This window comes from Rhinoraja longicauda, chromosome 22, assembly GCF_053455715.1.
Source record: "Rhinoraja longicauda isolate Sanriku21f chromosome 22, sRhiLon1.1, whole genome shotgun sequence".
Lineage (NCBI taxonomy): Eukaryota > Metazoa > Chordata > Chondrichthyes > Rajiformes > Arhynchobatidae > Rhinoraja > Rhinoraja longicauda.
The window spans coordinates 20533862-20549797 of NC_135974.1; the positions used below are offsets into that span (position 1 = coordinate 20533862).

A 15936-nucleotide genomic window follows, 5' to 3' on the forward strand; every position below is an offset into this window, starting at 1 on the left:
TTGTGAACACTTTGTGATTTTCTGAGATCATAGCGAGTTCCTTGCAAATAAATAGATAGGAAAGGTTTAGAGGGATATGGGCCGAACTTGGGAATGTGGGACTACTGCAGATGGGGCATCTCGGTTGGCATGGGCAAGTTGGGTTGAAGGGCCTATTTCCATGCTCTATGACATGACTCTCCATATAATATGTATATATAAAATAATTTCATTTGATTATTCACTCAGAACAAATATATAGCTTGGGCGTGAAGTTAAGCAGCGGTCATATAATTCTACCAAACAGCAGAAAAATGTAAGATGTGAATGAACAATATAACATCCAGGATGAGAGCTAAGGAAAGAACTGGGACCTGGATGCCCTGCGGAGAGAGGAGTCATTTGTTTTTCAATTTAGGCACAGAATGAGTGAGTTTATTAGTAAGCTCCTTTGAATGCAAGGGAACATAGGTTAAGGTGGGTGGAGAGCCTGTAGTTGTGGAAATATTAATTCTCCATCTTCTTTATTGTTTCTTTTTCTGAAGAGATAATATCACCATTTTTGAATCACCGTGCTGTGCCTTGCGTCAAAAATACAACCCGCCACAAACATTTGCTTATATGAATAGGTGGGCGTAAAGGAACAGGGGGGGGATAACAGTCAACTGCAGCACAATTATTACAGCTATGCTGCAGTGTGAAGTACATGGTTGAGCCAAATATTACCCCTGATAATGGCTTTTCACTGTGCTAATTATGTCTTTCTGATCCCATTGGTAAAATTCCAATATCACAGTTCAGTAAACATAAGGAGTGGTGTTATAAGAAAACTTTTCACTGAAATGAAAACAGCACACTGCAGATGCTGGAAATCTAAAACAAAATTGAAAATGACCTTTCATCAACCTGAAACATTAACTGTTTTCTCTCTCCACAGCTATCACCTGACTTGCTGAGTATTTCTGACATTTTCAGTTTTAATATTTTGAACTATCTTTAACTGAACAAAACAAAGGATAAAATCATATGGAATATTAGCCATTGGGACAAAAATAAACACTATTAGTAATTGTCGCTCCCTAATGGGATAGGCCTTTAATTACACGTTGTATATCTAAGCATAAGATAACAAAATCGCACATGAGGAATGGTTTAGTTAATTATCATGATGATTCACCAGAAAGGCAGTCTTTGTCAAATGAATTTTGCTGCATGCAATGATCACTTTATTTCTTCCTGAGATGGTGGAGTGACTTGCATATTCACCCAAATCGTTGGAATATATAACTCTAGTAAACATACACCCAAGTACAATTATGAGTGAAACAATGCCTACGGTTTTGCTATCCTCTTTTAAATAGCCCAAGAGAGAATTTTAATCTTATGTTCGCTTCACTTGTCAAAGGCCTAGATTTGTTTTCAGTTCATTTGATAAGGAGGAACTTCCCACATTTTTTATCATGGGACCAGGATCCAAGAACAATATGCCCACTGTGTGTACAATTTCCAATCCAAACTTGAACGCAAAATGTGTTGTAGATATTAGCTGGATGGACAGGTTTTGAGGGATATGGGCCAAACGCAGGCAGGGGGAACGAGTGTAGCTGGGACATATTGGCCAGTGTGGGCAAGTTGGGCCAAAGGGCTTGTTTCTATGCTGTATCTCTCTATGACTTTAGCTCTCATCTTAAAACCTGTTACCAGTTACTTATTTATAGCCCATCTCTACTTGCCATTGAGTGTCCATGTTGAACCATTGCAGTTGGAGAAAGTACCAACAAGTTCGTTGGTTTAGTTTCCAGGATCTAGACCTAGCAATAATAAATGATGTTCTGTGACCAAGTATATACTGTTCTTATGCTGTCGGAGATAGTGGTTGGGGATTTGAGAGATGCTGTTGGAATATTCTAAAGGAGGAGCTGCAGTACATTTATTGATAGTATGCACTATGACAGTGGTGGAAAGTTAAGTTATGGTGAGAGTACTAGTCAAGTGGGCAGCTTTCAAAATTCAGTTGCCATGCACTCAAACAAACAGAAAGTTTCCATCACATCTCTGACACGCACATAGACAGTGGAAGGGAGTTGAGCCACTCACTGCAGGATACCAAGATTCTTATCTGCTCTTGTAACTATATTTAACTAGCTAGTCCAGATGAGTTTCTGGTCAATGTCAACCCTGGAGATTGATGTGGGGGGATTCAGTGATGGTTATGCCAATGAAAATTAAAGGTAAGTGGTACCTTTCGCACAGTAGTTTTTTGGTATGCATGTTACTGGTTGTCTACCAGTTGATTATTGTCTCAGTCTTGATGAAGGCAGCCTTAGGTGGCTTCATTTGTTGAGGAGTTGTGAATGTAACTGAACATTGTGTATCTATTGTCCACTGTCTATTAGCAAACATCCCCCCTTCTGATCTCATGGCAGATGGATGGTCATGGATGAAGCACCTGAAGATAGTGGGGCCTAGGGAATCTCTATAGAAAATCCCCATCATCGAATAGCTTCAGCTACCTTCCTTAGTGCATTGGAATGTTTTGGGTGCTGGTGAATAAATAGTGTGTGAGAGCATTATCACTTTGCTGATGATTAAGTGTGGACTGACTGGACGGTAATTAGTTGCTTGGATTTGTCTTATTTTGTGTGGATAAGAAATACCTCGACAAATTTCCAACTTATCTACTTGCTGCCAGTGCTGTAACTGTGCTGGAACAGAGATACATGTGGTTCTGGAGCATCAGTACGATAGCTAGACGATTGCCTGTTCCAAAAACCTTGTTGTATCCTGTACTCTTGCAGAGAGGCCAGATTCTGCGATCACAGGAGAAATACAAGATGGATCATCCATTGGATACTTCTGCTGATTGTGGTTGCTGGATGTATGGCCATTCACATATATCCTTTCCTGATCACCGTTTAATTGCCCATTATCATTCATAACGAGATATGACTAAACTTCAGAGCATCAATCTGATCCATTGGTTGTGATGTTATTCAGTTTTGCAAACTACACTTTCTGATTAGCATGCCTGTACATCTGTGTTGCAACTTTACAGCTTCTGATCTGATTGTCTTGGTGGAATGATGGAATATTCCGGGCCATTAGGTTAAAGATAATTAAAGATAAAGATATTATGGTGGAATACATCTCTACTGCTGCTGATGTCGCTTCATGGCTATCCAGTTTTTAGCTGCCAGATCTGTTATGAGTCCATTTAGCAATGTGGTACTGGAACATATTATGATGGAGAGTTTTCTTAGTGTGAAGATAGCACTACTTGGTTGTCATTCCAGCAAGGCTGTCATGGATTGATGCATTAACAACAGTTCAGTTGAAAGAGATGAAAGTCCATGATTGGGAAAGCAAATCAGGATATGTAATGGTCAAGATTGTATAATGGAAATTCCAGAGTGTTAAGAAAGACTGGATACAATTTGTGAAGCACTGAAGTTCCTCGTGAGGAAGGATGGCCAGTGGAGAAAAGTCGTAAAGGTGTGGGGGGAGAAAATGGAAAGCATTGCCAATCAACCAGTACAAAGGCGAACATAAACAGGTACAGATATACCAGTCTCACCTCAGTCCTAGACCGTGCAGTGGCATCAATGCTCAATAATAAATCTTATGATTATCAGAATGAATAAATTTGGCCAGACTGATATTCATGATTTTGAGGAAATGGCATCCATCTTAGAAATCTTTAATATATGGTAAAAGTTTAATTTCAAAGTAAAATTGATAACGTTTCAAATAGGCTAATAATTAAAGTCAAAGTAGTTGTGTTTAATAGAATTCTTGGGAATGGTTCTGGCACCTAATAAAAGGTGGAGAGCCTCAAGTAATAGTTACGATGACAATAAACTTGAAGCAAACAATGAAACAATTAAGGAGTTATGCCATAACAGGGAGAGCAAGTAGAATACCAAAGGGATGCTCCTTAGCTTAGTAATTGGACTGTGACAATTTCTTGGCAACTTTCTCTGATCTATACTGGAAATTGGCCATAAAAACAGTTAAAGATAAAGGTGGATGCATGATCGCTCCCATGCAAGCAGTAGAATGAATTAGACAAATGATATAAGTCAATGAAACAATGACAAGTGAAATTTTGATAAATGACAACACATTTACACTGGGAATAACAGACTAGAGGAAGGAAACAGAGATCCTTAGATTTCCACAAGGCACACTGAACAAAATGTCCACACACCACTGTCAACGGCATGTTGGATTAGCCAATGCAGTTGACAATATTTCACAGGGGGTCACACTCAACTGGTAGAACATTGATCACTGTGTCCAATCTGACCATTCAGATATCAGGGATCAGAGTCATAAAGGTGTTTCCCGATGGAGCTTTGAAATTGAGGTCAGATCAGAGAAGTGTACAATTCAGGTGCCAAACAGACATTCAGTACATGTAATTCTTGCAAGGCCTCCCACATCACCAATTGTATCCCTCTGAAAAATTAAAATATTTCACTCAATGGTTAGACAATGCAACCTATTCTTCATGTAAATAACCTGCATAAATTGGAGTTATCAGATCTAATCCTTATGGTACTGTTGAATTGCTGTAATGGTCCAGATTGCTTCTCGGTGTGGATCTCACCAGTGACGCCCATTTCATCTGTCTAGATGCCTCTATATTGATGTCCATTCAACATATCTGCTTCTTTGTTCTGGTTCTCATGGAATGGAGAATGGGAACTGTCACTAAAACAAGAACCAATTGCTTGAACAAGTCACTTGTGAAATGGCTGACTGCAAAAGCTTGATTAAAGACTTTCATTCTTGGAAAGCCACTTGGGATTTCTGAGATTATTGAAGACCACACAGATCTGGGTCTTCAGCTTTATCCAAGCTATCACTCCTGACTGCAGTGGGGTGACAGTAATAGTCAGAACGAACTCAAAGGAATTTGACCTTGATGCCTCTTTAAAATGCAAAATGGCTACTCTGACCTGATGCACCTGAAGGTTGATAGAAACAGGATTTGTTTTTAAAATTGCAGATGGCTAAAATAAAAGATAATATGAGTTTGAGATACTAATTCAATTTTGGGACCAAACCCAAAATTTGCAGTTCCTTTAGACTACGTTCCTGATCTTTGCTGTGGTTGTGCAGAGATTGTGCATTGGTGGTAATAAAAATTAATTTCTTTATTTCTGAAACATTAACGTTCCAAATGCAAAATAGCTACTTTACATGTAAGGAAAATGGATGTATGCTTCTTCGGATGATTGCCAAAACATTCAAGTTTATGCGAAGTATTCAGTGACGATTTAGTTTGTTCTTTGTGCCAAGGCTCTGCAACCTTGCACCTGGTTCTCTTGCTGTAATGTGCTGTGATAGTTTGTAATTTAATCAGCATTGACAGGGAACATTGCATGCAGCCTGTGTGGATGGTGAATGATGGACATCTTTGCAGCAAGTGGGACAGAACACCTTTCGAGAAATCAAAAATGGATTTGTTTTCTGCAATTCAACAGAACTCTTCAGCATCGAACACCCCCCTTCCCATATTATAAATTGCATTGTGATTTCCTCTATGTTTGCTCTTTAAGTGTCTTCTGCCGCAGTCCATGCCGTGAGCCAACCTGTTTCCACACCTCTTGATTTCAGCTGGGAGGAAGCTCATTGCCCAAAGTGATCAGGCATGGTGATAAAGTGCCAGCCACCACTGTGTCTGTAACATCTGCATTTGTGGTGACATTCGGGTGTGTGCATAATTACATGCCCAGTGTAATGTGGATGCAGTCACAGGTGTGTGACCACTGCCAAGCTGCCTTACAGGAGGCTGCGTCTGTCTGTGCTAGCAAAACGGTCTATGCATCTTAATCCTCATCCATCGAGCATACCCTTCTAATCAGACATTCTCCTATTCGTTATTCTAACATAGGAAGGCAAAAGACAGAATGTTGAATCCAACTTTAACTGAATATCCACATCTAGTAAAATTTGAAATTCTGCTGAATGACCTAGTTTCATGGAAATATTACACAACTTGCTGTTATGCAGTTTCCAAATAAATGGTCTCATACAAAAGTTTTTAATGCAAAATTGTTGTTACACAAACAAATTAAAACAGACCAGAATGGAAATGCAGGTAGCTTATATCATTCCGCATCAGACTGCATGCCAGAAAATATACACATTGACACTATGATCTAGCATCGTATCACACACAACCTGTGTCACAAATCTATATCACTTCATCCCAGAGTCTTGTTACATAAAGGTAGTCACCTTGTTATATGATGCAGCAATAGGGGATTTCCTAAGGCAGGTAATCAAAGACTCTTGATGATATCCCCCAGGGGAGCCCATTCAAAACCTACTGAATCCTTATCAAGGTCTTTAGTATCTAACTTAGAATTCCATAATCGGGACCTCATTTTGTAAGATTTTACATGTGACCACATTGTAGCAGAAATGTTTAAATGCTGCATGATTATTACTACATCTGATAACTGCTAACGGAACACCCTTGAAAAAATAGCTTGCAAGAGGTACATGGGTTTTTTATGGTGGAGGGAGAATCTCAAAAACTATTTCGGTGTTCAGTGGTAACATTTCTTGCTATCAAACAGATCAACACAACGACTTAGCATTGGGTTTTATTGTTTGTCATTTAAGTATGTTTCGACATTTTTGCTATTACCAATCACACGCTGCAGAGGCGGCATTTAAAAACACTGCAGCACTATGGCCAGCTTAAATAAGAAACACATTTTGCAGACCCAAATCCAGTCATTTTATTTTAAGCACTTAACAGCTTAAAACAAAGCAGATTTCTATACCGATTCTCCTCTTAGAAACCAAATGGCAGATTTATCGTTTAGCCTCTGAAATCCGCAACACACTCTTAAGCTTTATGCAGTTATCCTCAACAACTCACTCCCCTCACCCCCCATTCCTGTCTATGATTTAGCGTTAAGGGGCAACTTGAAGATTTTGATTCAAGGAATCTGTCATTTCAGCATTGGCGGGCACTTTTACGGTCCCTAAAGTGACCCCCAATTATGAACCTCGAGAGGCAGACAGAGAGAAAGGTAAAGGTTGCAAATGATCAGCAGGAGTCGTGTAGTCAGCCCCACTGAATCCGTCACATCAAAGAATCACAGCTGTCACCCAGCCTCCGCTGTGGTGTGTCTGCACGATACAACAATCTGCTTAATCCTAAACAGTGACAGCATGTCAAAAGGACATTTGGTTGCACCCTCAGTCACAGCTACACATTCCAGCACTGCAGACGGACCTTAACATGGTAACCATGAATACTGTAATACAGTGGGGAAGCACATCACAAGCTTGCTGTCTGTCGATCCTGCACACTCTCTCTCTCTCTCTCTCTCTCTCTCTCTCTCTCTCTCTCTCTCTCTCTCTCTCTCTCTCTCTCTCTCTCTCTCTCTCTCTCTCTCTCTCTCTCTCTCTCTCTCTCTCTCTCTCTCTCTCTCTCTCTCTCTCTCTCTCTCTCTCTCTCTCTCTCTCTCTCTCTCTCTCTCTCTCTCTCTCTCTCTCTCTCTCTCTCTCTCTCTCTCTCTCTCTCTCTCTCTCTCTCTCCCTCTCTCTGTGGAATCCTATCTTCTGACACATGCACGCACAGAGCAATATTTAACATGAAGCAACAAGACAGAATGCCAGGACTTACCCTGGTTTGGACCACCGTCACCATCATCACATTCGTTCAAATTATTGATCATTGTTTTCCCAGCAGGTTGTGGTTCAAGATAAGGGGGGGTGGGGGGAGTGGAGGGGTTGCTGTTGACTGGGGAAAAGGACCAGAGCCTTCAGCTTGCAGTCAGGTCCCTCTCTCTATCCACCAAACAGAAGAGGAGGCTGCACTGCAGAGCGTCTCAGCATACACGACAGCAGCAAGCTCAAGCTGACTGAAGTCATCATGTATGCACAAGGCATTATCTGTGTGTGTATGTGCTGGGGGGGGGGGGGGGGTGGTGAGGGGGAGGTTGACGGAGAGGCAGGGCTTTCCACAGAAGCCCTAGGGCACCTTTTTTTCACATTCTGAACCAACGGTGTTGCACACTACAGCATAATGAAATATAAATGATAAATAGGGAAGAAAAAAATCATGTCCTAGTAAAATAGCAGGATTAATATTTATGTGAAATGGAGTGGGTCTAACAAAAGGCAGCCTGATTTGTATTTCAGAAAATTGGTTTATGATTAACAGCATCCTTTCGAACAGTAGCAATGTGTACAAATGGGGCTGCACGTAGCAAGCTGTAGAATTGAAAAATAGATATTAACCCTCCCTAGACTACTGCTGCCGAGATTCTCCAGCACCAACATTTTTACCTAAATCTTACAGTTAGGATTTTTTCCTGTGTTTATTGTTGAAAAGGCAGCTTGTAAAGCAAGCTAAAAGTGTGAACACATGTAGGACAGTGCTGGTAATTGTGCGGAAGAAATCCGACAGGGGAGAGGAGAAAATATTTCTTAACCTCACCAATCTACCTGCCAACCTTGAGCTACCCTGCAATATTTTGCAATTATCCAGATTATCAATGATAATTGTAATATTAAATGTATTTCAGCGTATCTTGCAATGAATGAAAAATGAATGTTGTTAATCATAGAACTCTGTTTCCAAAGAGGGTGCAAACGGTAGGTAGGTGTTTGTCCACAGGGCTATGTTTTAGAGATGCCTCTAATTCATGGCTTCAATTAGTTTGAAAGTTACGATTAGTCTTGCCACTGAGCTAAAGATTTTTGGTTCAAGTCCCAACCCCGAGATTAGAACACAAAAATCACTAGTTGAGGATGCTTCAAACTCTAACCATGACTGCGCCAATAAGACTCATTAATACCCCAGCAAGTGAAACTCAGATGGCAGGCTCTTCATCATAGTAGTGAGGGGGAGATTGCATTGTCAGAGGTGTCATTCTTGAGATGAAATGTTCATCTCACTTCCCAAGGCACCATATTAGTGAAGAGGAGGGGAGAAACCCTGCCCGACATTTATTTATCAACTCTTATTACTAAATGTGTTATCTGTACGGTACGCGTTGGTTTTTGTTTGAGCTTGCTGCGTAAATTTGGCCTCAATATTTTCCATCTATACAATGGTGATTCTATGTTGTAATCACTGTACTGGCTGTAAAGGGACATGAAAGCCCTCATATAAAATAAGCCTTCCTATGCTTTGCTTGAGAACATTCCAAACTTCAGCAATTGCTGTGCCAAACAACAAGACTTGTCAGTCCTATAAGAAGTGAAATATGCAGTGTTGCAGTGCTTATTTTCTAGGTGCCAGAGCTGTCACTGGTGCCAGAGTGGCCGCTGTTAAATTCCCCGTTAGTTAAAATTCCCCGCTGTTTATTTTGGCTTTTTTTTTTACAGATGTGCCGGAGCGGCGCTCCAGTGAGCTCCGGCAGCACTGCACCCCTGGAAATATGTTCCATTGTCAAATTCCTGCCTTTGAGAAATGCAACTGAAATTTCTGGGATACTGAATACAGTCGAACACACCAAAAAAATGAGGAGCAGGAGAGGCTACTCTGCCCCTCAAACCTGTTCCATCATTTAACAAGAACATGTTATTCTTCTTCCCCTCCCCCTCTCTTCCCTTCCCCCTTCCCAGTTCTCCCTCCATCTTCCTGTCTCCACCTATATCCTTCCTTTGTCCCGCCCCCCTGATATCAGTCTGAAGAAGGGTCTCGACCCGAAACGTCACCCATTCCTTCTCTCCTGAGATGCTGCCTGACCTACTGAGTTACTCCAGCATTTTGTGAATAAATGGCTGACCTGATTGTAACCTCACTTCTGCATTCTATATATTCCCAGTAACCCTTCATAGTCATAGAGATAAACGGCACAGATACAGACTGTTTGGCTCATCAATTTCACAATGACAACCAGCAATTACCTTAATTTATGCATTAATCCCAATCTATTCTCCCTACATTCATGTCAGCTCCCAGTTTCTACCATTCACCCCGCGCAGAGTTTACAAACCAGTAGATCTCTCGGGTGTGGGAGGAAACCAGATCCAGGGGAAGTTCATGTAGTTACAGGGCGAGCATGCAAACTCCACTCAGACAACACCCAAGATTAGGATTGAACCTGGGTCTCTTGAGCTGTGAAGCTGTGGTTCCACTACTTTTGCCACTGTGCCTCCCAAAGTTCAGTTGGCATGCTGGGATGGAAAAGAGCAGTGAGGTTGGAGATGGGCTTCCCTGTGGTGATTCCAGGCAATTGCAATCTAATCCACTCCCTTGCTAATCACTCATCCTTCTACTTCTGACTTAAAAATATTCAAACACTGGTTTCTCTATTTTTTGAGGCAAAGACTTCCAAAGACTCACGGTGCACAGAGCAAAGGTATTTTACCTCAGCTGATTTAAGTTGGCAAACCTTATTTTTAAACAGTTCTAGATTATCCCATAAGTTGAAACAGGCAAAGACATCCACTGCATATTCAGCTTGTCATTACCCATCAGGATCATTTCAATTAGGTCCCTTCACACTCTTCAAAACCTCCACAGTGAAGGAAAATATTGAAGGGTATTTTGTCTATTAATCAGCACTGTGGAGAAAGAAATAAACTAACAGTGTTGAAGTTCATAGGTATAGAGGAAACAACCAGTTCAGGGGTGCAGAAGTCTTGACATATTCAATAACAGGATCTTGATCCATTTTTTTCCTTTTGGTTCCTGCCCAACAGCGTTAGGCAGGTAAGGAAGGATGGAAGAGCAGTGGGGATGGGCTCTCATGTGAAGGTTTCAGACAATAGCAAACTTGGAGCGGATTGCAGCTCAGGGGCTGAAATGATGCCTACTCTCCAATGACCAACCTTCTGCCCTGCGATTCATCTTTTACAATCACAGGGCAACTCAATCTCTCAGTTCCCTCAATCTTCCTCCTCTTGTCAACACCTATCTCTATGCTTCCCGTTTGTTTCAACCTGAAAATGACAGGTTTATTCTTACGGAGACACAAGGAACTGCAGATGTTGAAATCTTGCATTAAAAACACAAAGTGCTGGAATAATGAACGGGTCAGGCAGCATCTCTGGAGGACATGGATCAGCGACACTTGGGATTGGGACCCTTCTTCAGATTCTTCACTTCAATCCTACTCTCAGCTTTGTCTGTTATCTAATTTTCAATCTAATCTGATCATGAGCTCTAATTTTGTTTGCTAAACTCTTTGGTACCTTATGATTGAAAGTTCAAATGCACCACCTTAGCAGGATTGTCATTGCCTTCTCTGCTGGTTATAACACCTAGAGGTTCCAATAATCTTCATTTCAAAACCCATGGGCTCTTTGTCACTCCCTTCTGTTTTCCACAATTAAAAATATATATATTCATTCGAGCAAATAATCTTATCATTTTTTAGCAGGTAAAACTTTCTAGTAGATAGAAACCCTAATTAATTGAAAGTGTGAAGCATTATTTGATGGGGATGGCAGTGCAAGTGATGCAACACAGCAGCAGCCTGTGGGAGTTGCAGAAGGTAAGTAAGAATTAAAAAAACACATTTGCAAAGATTCTAACATCTTAGCTTCAGAATTGAGGGACAAAGGTTTAGGGGTAACATGAGGGGGAACTTCTTTACTCAGAGGGTTGTGGCTGTATGGAATGGGCTTCCGGTGGAAGTGGTGGAGGCTGGCTCGATTTTATTATTTAAGAGTAAATTGGATAGGTATATGGATAGGAGGGGATTGGAGGGTTATGGTCTGAGTGCAGGTAGATGAGACTAGGTCAGGGAGAATGGTCGGCGTGGACTGGTAGGGCCGGACAGGCCTGTTTCCATGCTGTAGTTGTTATATGTTATATGTTATATGTTATGAACCTTGGCTTGGAGTTGTTGAGCTAAAATCCCAGCAACAGACATATAATGTCAGGGAGTTATCTGAAATCTAAGTGTTTTATCCAGAAGGTGAACATGTCATTTATGTTTGCAAACATCTAGGGTTTGGTTCTTGGTTAGCAACAGATGTGATTGTGAGTCAGAAATATTTGAGACACAGGATGCAGTGATTTATCCAAGAAGCAAGAACCAATCACCCCATTTATATTGTTTGGTAACAGCTAGGGTTTCCTTTCTGGTTAGCAACAGTGTGACTGTGAGTCAAGACCTGTGACCCCTCGCCACTAATGCAAGGATCTTGCTGGCTGCATGTTTGAGACCAATTGGGCTTTCGGAGGGATGTGCATAATTATATTGTGTACTGGAGGCCACTGATACTGGGAGGGGCGAGAAGGAACATGCAAATAGGGATAGATACCAAACAGGAGTCCCAAATCCTTCATTGTTCATCAGTAAGAGGGTTAGGTAATATTTGGGGTTTGTTGCATCTGGAAATAGAAGTGGGAGATTGAGGATCCACTTGTCATGGACCAATTGGAAACTAATTTATATGGAGTCTCTTGTGTCTCCACTTTAGGTAAAGGTAGGTATGATGTCTGCTAAATGAATCTGAGAAACTGGGCCAAATTAAAATCCAAAGCCGAACAATTACTTGACAGGTTCACTGGATTGTTTCCCAAGCCTTGCATAAATTATCACTGTGACACATAGAGCAGAGAGCTGAATGCACAGATCAAAGAGAAGGATGAAAGACAGATATTTTCACTCTTGAGAACCGGGCACCTGTACAGTGGAACCCTTTCCATTGCTGTGAGATCCAATTAAAGTGAGACTCAGCGTTGGGAGAAATGAACAAATACAGAACCAGGTGCAAATGATAAAACTTTAAATGAAAGAACTTGGGGAAAGTCAGTGAGAAGTTAAAAATTGATAGAGAAAAGTGAAGGCTGTAGAACAACTTAACTATAGAAATTGAATCTTACCTTACAGTGAAAGGCTTGGATAGGGTGGATGTGGAGAGGATGTTTCCACGAGTGGGAGAGTCTAAGACTAGAGATCAGTCTTAGGATTAAAGGATGTTCCTTCAGGAAGGAGATGAGGATTTTGTTTTTAGTCAGAGGGTGGTGAATTTTTGGAATTCTTTACCACAGAAAGCTGTGGAGGCCATCAATAGATATGTTTTTGGAAGAGATAGATAGATTCTTGATATGTACGTGTGTCAGCGGTCATGGAGAGAAGGCAGGAGAATGGGGTTAGGAGGGAGAGATAGATCAGCCATGATTGATTGGTGGAGTAGACTTAATGGGCCGATGGCCTAATTCTTCTCCTAACACTTATGACCTTACGGCCTTGACAAATTTGCAATAAGCGATGTGTGATAGAAAATGTTAGTGAGTTCAATAGTAACGATGTATCAGTGAATCCGATCAAGTAAAGTAAAATATTAAAAGTTAACAGTAAAATGCATTACTGCAAATGAATAAAACTCCCATGAAAGGATGATAATGGCACAAAAAGAGGTAAATATGAGCTTTGATTAAATAGCCAGAATGTTGGCATGGCTACCTAATGACAAAGTTTGCTAATTCAATATTTCAAGGTTCTTTACATCTGGAAATAGAAATGTAGGAGGTGGGATTGGTAGTCCTGATGTTTAAGAATGTCATAAAATAATACGAGGGAATCTTTTTCATTTGGCAATCAGGGAATAAATATATTTATTGGTGGAAATAAAAGGAGTGGACAAAGTTACTGGAAACAATTTAGGGCCTGCAAAGAGCAGCTATGTTGTTGAAAGCAGTATCCATCAAGAAAATAAGAGGAACTGTTAGCAACGTAATAGAATAATAATGGGGCATTTTCATCTTCACTTGGAATGAACAAATCAGATACAGTAGGGATTGGTGCTGGAAAGATGAGCATATAGCACATATATTGGATGGTTTTATAATGCAAAATAATATTGGAACCAACCCGAAAACAGCCATTTTAATTCTTTACTTATTTCAGAGGGAAGATTAATTGGTAATCTCTGATTAATTTTGGTCACAATATAAACATTTTACATGGAATTTGGGAGTGCCACATTTTAGTTAGAAACTAAAGGAACTTAATTAAAGTGTATTTACTTCAGCATGAGAGGTGAGCTATATAAAAAAAGTAAATTACATTTAAAAGGTTGCCCAAGGATAAAGATTACATGCATTGAAACAAATATTTCCCAATTTTCAATGAAAATATAAAATTGAAATTGAAAAAAAAGGAATAAAAAATTCTTGAGCAAAAGTAAAGCATCCTTGTCAATAAAGAGGTTAAGGGTGGCATTTGATGAATAGGAGGAGGCGTATGATGTCGCCAAGATGAAATTGGGAGTTTCTAATTGGCAATGGGTGACCACAAAGAATTATCAAAGAGGAAGAAAATAGGTTATACGAGTAAATTAGAAAATATTTAAAAATAAAAATACTTTTTAAAAGGAAGTGGGTAGTAATAAGAATTCCAGGGCCTTTGAAAGCATAAGTGAAATATATACAGTAATAGCGGAGAATAAAGAAGTGACTTAAGTAGCTTCTATCTTGTATCAATAAAGTATAGATCTAATGAACTCCAAATAGTGATGAACTAAGTGGGAGGAGCGTCAAATAATTAATATTGGGAAGTAGAAAGTAAGGAGGGAATGAAAGGTCATGAAAACCCATCAAATCCCCAAACTTGGCCGACATCCTAGAGTTCTAAAAAGTAGCTTTAGGGATTGTGGATGTATTAGCGGTGATCTTCTATAATTCCCTAAATCTGGAATGGCACAAGTGGAGTGGTAGGTTGTACGTAATGTACAGCCGACCAGTTAGTACAGTCTGTATGTGGGGAAAATATTGTAATCCACAAGAAAGGATTTGTTAACACTGAGAAAATTATGATGATTAGGAAAAGTCAGCATGCTTTTTCTGAAAGTGAAAGGTAACATCCATTCAACAAATGTAAAAGAGCTCCCTGAGATTATAATTAGCAGTGTGGTACATGAAAGAATGGATATGGTAAACATTTTACAAGGTTTTATACAAAAGATTCTTCAGCAAGATAATGGGGAAAAACACGACAATAATTTAAAACATGAAAACTATGGATGGAGAATTGGTTGAAGGACAGATAAGCTGCCAGGGTTATTTTCAGTCTGGCAAATTGTGGGTGTCAAAATTAATTCTGGGACCTCAGCTAGTTTGAGATTACGTTAATTAGATGAAAAGATGGAAAATATATTAATGTTTGCTGTTAATGAAAAGTGAGTTGGGAAATCTAGTTGTGCCAGTACAAAAGCTTAGAACTTGTTCTTTTGTCTGTTGGATCCTTGCTACATTAGCCAAAAAGAAAGAGTGTTGTGATCCTTTAAAATGCTGTAACCTGGGCTAAAATGGAACCTGCACAGTGCCAAAGGGAACCACACTCAATCTACACAGCTGTGACATTGTAATAAGGGAAGGGCATTAGTCCTTATAGGCACACTCACCACGACAGGCAGCAGCAACACACATTATGGCTGCCATGGAGGAGAGAGAGTCTGCAGAAGAAATAAAGGAGAAATAAGTGAACGACATCTAAACAATATCAGCTGTGAGATAAGTACCAAGAGGGAGCCAGGGGGACCGTTGGGTCCATTGTGTTAAGTTCCTGGCAGGAACTTGCCCCTACAGGTGTGAAAAATTCCACTCTGTGCAACAATAAAATAAACATAGATCACTCCCTCTCAAAACATGTCAGGCTGAGCGGCCACCATCCACGCTTGCAATTGGATCAGACATTCATTTGATCTATTGGTATTTTATAGTTAGTGCAGAAGGACTTTTTAAGCAGCTTGAGTGGGATTATTTTAGGTGTTTTCTGGATTCCCTGCCTGATTAATGGATTACTATATCATGGTAACAATCAGAGTGCAGACAGGGTCACTTGGCTTGTACTGGGCCCACAATTTTGTTAACACCATGTGGGAAATATGTCTCCCACCCAGACAATACCTGCTTCCTCTCCTCATCTGGGAGATGAATTTGTGGATGTTGAGATGAGACATACCCTCCAACAGCCAGGTTAACGTAGTCATCTTGCCTCATCCACCCTCCGTGTTCTGCTG

General features: G+C 40.3%; 1 protein-coding gene across 2 annotated transcripts in view; it reads right to left on the bottom strand.

Annotated features, from left to right (window-relative positions):
- LOC144604477 (solute carrier family 12 member 5-like) overlaps positions 1 to 15936 on the bottom strand; it is a 640130-nt gene that overhangs the window by 320556 nt on the left and 303638 nt on the right. The window contains exon 1 of one of the 2 annotated variants that reach the window (XM_078418947.1): positions 7631 to 7886. The exons of the other annotated variant lie outside the window; for it this stretch is intronic. Within the exon in view, the coding sequence (XP_078275073.1) occupies positions 7631 to 7682 (52 nt within the window). The 5' untranslated portion in view covers positions 7683 to 7886. Of the gene's footprint in view, positions 1 to 7630; positions 7887 to 15936 lie in introns of those variants that run through there. 2 annotated transcript variants of the gene reach the window in all.